General features: G+C 47.2%; 1 protein-coding gene across 1 annotated transcript; it reads left to right on the top strand.

Annotated features, from left to right (window-relative positions):
- Positions 1-734: 734 nt before the first annotated feature.
- On the top strand, positions 735-3,651 carry LOC101745364 (uncharacterized). The gene is made up of 4 exons (XM_004922822.4): positions 735-918; positions 1,472-2,093; positions 2,935-3,090; positions 3,471-3,651. The coding sequence occupies exons 1-4, from the start codon at positions 830-832 to the stop codon at positions 3,588-3,590; spliced, it is 987 nt and encodes a 328-aa protein (XP_004922879.1). The 5' UTR covers positions 735-829; the 3' UTR covers positions 3,591-3,651.
- Positions 3,652-3,968: the final 317 nt, after the last annotated feature.

Genomic DNA, 3,968 nt, shown 5'->3' with positions numbered 1-3,968 from the left:
TAGAGCAAAGTCCAAAATTATGGTGGTCGATCGCAGCCATTCTCTTACTATGACCAATAAGCTAAACCTGGAAGTCGTAGAGGATTTCATTTATCTGGGCTCCGTCATAGCTAGTAATGGATCCTCCGATAAGGACATCAGAAAGCGGGTTGGTATGGCAAAGAGAGCTATGTCCCTCCCCGGTCCCTGGACCGGGTATGGGTGGACAGAAACATTTCAAGGAATACCAAAAAGCAGCTCATCACCCCCCTCGTCTTCTCCATTTTTCTCTACGGCGCAGAGACTTGGACCCTCAAGAAAGCCGACCGCTAACGCATCGGAGATGTGGTGCTGGAGGAAAATGCTCGGGACTCGTTGGACAGAACACAGAACCAACGAATCCATTCTTACCGAGTTAAAGATTCCAATACGCCTCAGCAATATATGCGCGCGAAGGAATTTCGAGTTCTTTGGACATATCGCCAGAAAGAGAGGTGACAATTTGGAAATGCTGCTGGTAACAGGCAAAGTGGGCGGAAGAAGGCCCAGAGGCAGAAGTCCAATGCGTTGGTCGGACCAGATGCGCTCCACTCTCAATACTTCAGTCTACGTTGCTATCCACACACCCGAGGATAGGCAGGAATGGCGCAGGATAATACAGGAAAAGTTGTTAGAGGAGGCCACGACCCTCAGTATTGAGGATTATCGACGCAAGGAGGAGTGTAACCCAACTCATTGCAATATTTAAAAAATAAAAGAAAAAAACAATGTCAAAATTAGCAATGAGCGTGTAACTGTCATGTAAGACCGATTTAATAAATAAAAAAAACAAATATAAATTTCGTGTGAAATGCCGAACACGAGGCGACGCCGATTCTCCGTGCAAAATGATACACAACGACCGAAGTCTCACCGAGCGAGGGGCGCCTCCAATAACAGGTGCGCTTCTAGCCATTCCACGACCGACATCTGGCTTACCTGACACTTAGTTACTAGCCAGTCCCTGCGGACTCACTCGCGTCCTAATGGGGGATAACGACACAGCGTAACTTGTAGTCGTTTGGATTCGAGTCGATTTCAGTAGGACAGGGCATCTAAAAGTGTTTGCCCGCCACAACTAATATGATGTTATAATTTTTGTTAACTCTAGAAAACTAGAAGACAATCGATTTTAATTCTGGGGGGACCACTTATAAAGTTATATGAACAGAACATAAATTGTCATTGTCGTGATATTAATTTGAATATTTAGGAAAAACTTCCGAGAATACTGCCGAGGTAAACTGGGGCAACTGCAGGCAACTCTTTACTCTTTAAATATACCGAGGCGTAGCTACATATACCTATACGAATATATTAGTGAAATATGATTTTAAACGACTCGTAGTCATCTAATGTCCAAAGCGTACAAACTACTCGTTCAATAACTGTATATAGCACTGTAGACCGGTGAGTACATATTTATTTCGCTTATTTCATTTTCGTTTGCCAGCTACAAATCGAAGTCCGCGCTCCCCGACCATGCCGGAGAAAATTGTGTACAAAAGAACAAGACACGTCCTAACAGTTCCAATGAGATTTGTTCTCTGAATGTGTCCGACGACCACGAGAGCTCGGCGTCTCTCGCTACCACGAAGCAACGTTCCACCGCGACGCTGGACAAGGACGTGGCCGCCAGCTCTAGTAACATCGATCTCTATCATTACCTAAGGGCTCCGGAAAACGCCTCTGTGGCCAGCTCAGTAACTCTGAATGGTGAAAGCGAGACGAACTGTAAACAAAATGATAGCTTAGTAAGTCAACATCGTATCAAAGTGAGGAGTCCCAAGAGATGCGCACCAACTATTGACGACACAGAACAAGCAGAGGGCAGGTCGCTCGATGCAGAGGAGATGTGTCGGATCTGTCACGGCGCGGAGGGAGCGCTGGTGGCTGCGTGTCGCTGTCGGGGCACGGTGGGTCGAGTGCACGTGCGCTGTCTGGAGCGGTGGCTCACCGAGGCGGCCAAGTCGCGCTGCGAGCTCTGTGGGGCGCGCTACCACACCCAGCGGGTTCACCGCTATGGCTTGGCGAGGGCCATGCTGGTGTGGCTCCTCAGCCACAGCGCGAAACAGGTAACGCAGCTAACCGAAGTTAGTCTGTGATATGCTACTTCACTCGTATTCCGAGTGTATTTACCTCCTTCAGTATTGCGCCAGTGCAGTTTTGAGATACTTGATGACAAATAATTTCTCTTATTACCTCTATTAGTATTACTATTAAATTTATTTCATCAACCCACCGAAAAGCACAGCGGTGCTATTTCAAAGGGAAAACTCCACACGGATTTCCTCCCACATTAGGAGGAGAAATCTCACACCTCCGATTCCGATCCGGTTGAAGATTCATTCGCGTAGCAGTTGCTCTTGAGTTGTTAGGTCTCCTTTGGCTGACCTTGGCTCGTTCACCTATCCTGGGAAACTGGAAAGGTGTCAGGGCCACCAGTAATCCCTCATTTATAAAAAAATATTAAAAAATTTGCACAAACTATAATTTTTGCGGGTTTTATTTTTACACGATGCTATTTTTTCGCCGTGGATGTAATTCCTAACATTATTATCCTGGCTATTGCCAGGTACCAATTTTTCTGATAGGATTCGAGCGCCGCCGCGCCGCCTCAGTCGCATCTCTAGATACGAATGCACCGGGCATCTAATTTTCCTTTAGGCCAGGACGACTTCATATAGGTAGTGTTGACCGCGGCAATCCCCTGCTGTGGAGTTCGGACGTCGGTTGATAGACTTCAAGGGGAGTCCTTTGTGTGTGGGGCCCTAAAACATCTTTGGACCCGTGGACTACCCGAACCCCTGCTGTGGATGGTCAAGACCCGCACACCCCGGCCGCTTGCTAGACGCGGAAACCTCATACATGAGGTTGGTGAGGCTGTAAACTTAACTCGTGTTTCATCTCGATTAGTTGCTGGTGGACGGGCTGGGGCTGGCGCTGATGTCTCCGCTGGCGGTGCTGGCAGCGTGGCTGTCAGGCCGCACGCTCTCCTCGCTGATGGCGCAGGACCCGCGCCTCACGCCCTGGCCACTCGCGTCCACCTTCGTGCTAGCCTGCATGACCCTGGTTACTCATTGTGAACTATCATTATTACAGTATTCGTTCGTATCTACTGCGGGACTTCTTTTCGGTAGAGTAGAAAGTATTCCTTATCGAACACGCGCGTGCCGAAAAAATTAAAAAGCTATCCCTTTTAACGATGATCTCCCTTATTCTGGGCAACAACCATCTCATTATTATTGAGTGCTGAATATTGAACATCTCCGAGTAAAAACTATTTATTCTTAAAATTATGTATTAGGCACAACATAACTATGACGCATGGGTATGAAAAAAAAGTAGGTAGAAAAAAAATTTAAATAGGTATGTCCCGAATAGCCCAGTCACATGCCATAATCTCGTTCGATGAGGCATCGCTATGTGAATGGTCGCGTCGATTCCTGCAGGTGTGCTACTACTGCTGGGTGGTGTCGGCGGCGACGCGCCACGCGCTCTCCTGGTGGGTGTGGTACCGCGCGCAGTACGAGGTGCGGCTGCAGCTCGACCAGGACCTCGACGACTCCTAGCTCTCTACATGCAATACCTATGGCTTGTCATCTGATAGTAAACGACCCTTCTCTAAAACTACCTACTGTCTTTTAATATATTTCATGAGGCTTTCAGTTACGGACCGTACCGTGAATAATTACACATTTTTCTAAAAATACTATTTTATACTATTTTATAGTATTTTTAAGTTGTAAAAGTTACCAGTTCAAACGGCACTGTCATTCCTGCCCTCTATGAATGACCTGCCTGATAAATACCTTAGCCGAGGCAAGTCGGGCAGACTACTAGGTAAGTTGAGGTTAGCAGTAGTAGATTGAGCTTTGTTCACTTTGAAATTTGGCACTACACCATTCGATAAGTTCCTAGGCTGTTGCGATACCGCGACACTGCAACAC

Source organism: Bombyx mori, chromosome 9, assembly GCF_030269925.1.
Source record: "Bombyx mori chromosome 9, ASM3026992v2".
NCBI lineage: Eukaryota > Metazoa > Arthropoda > Insecta > Lepidoptera > Bombycidae > Bombyx > Bombyx mori.
This window is presented reverse-complemented; position numbering and strand designations above follow the sequence as displayed.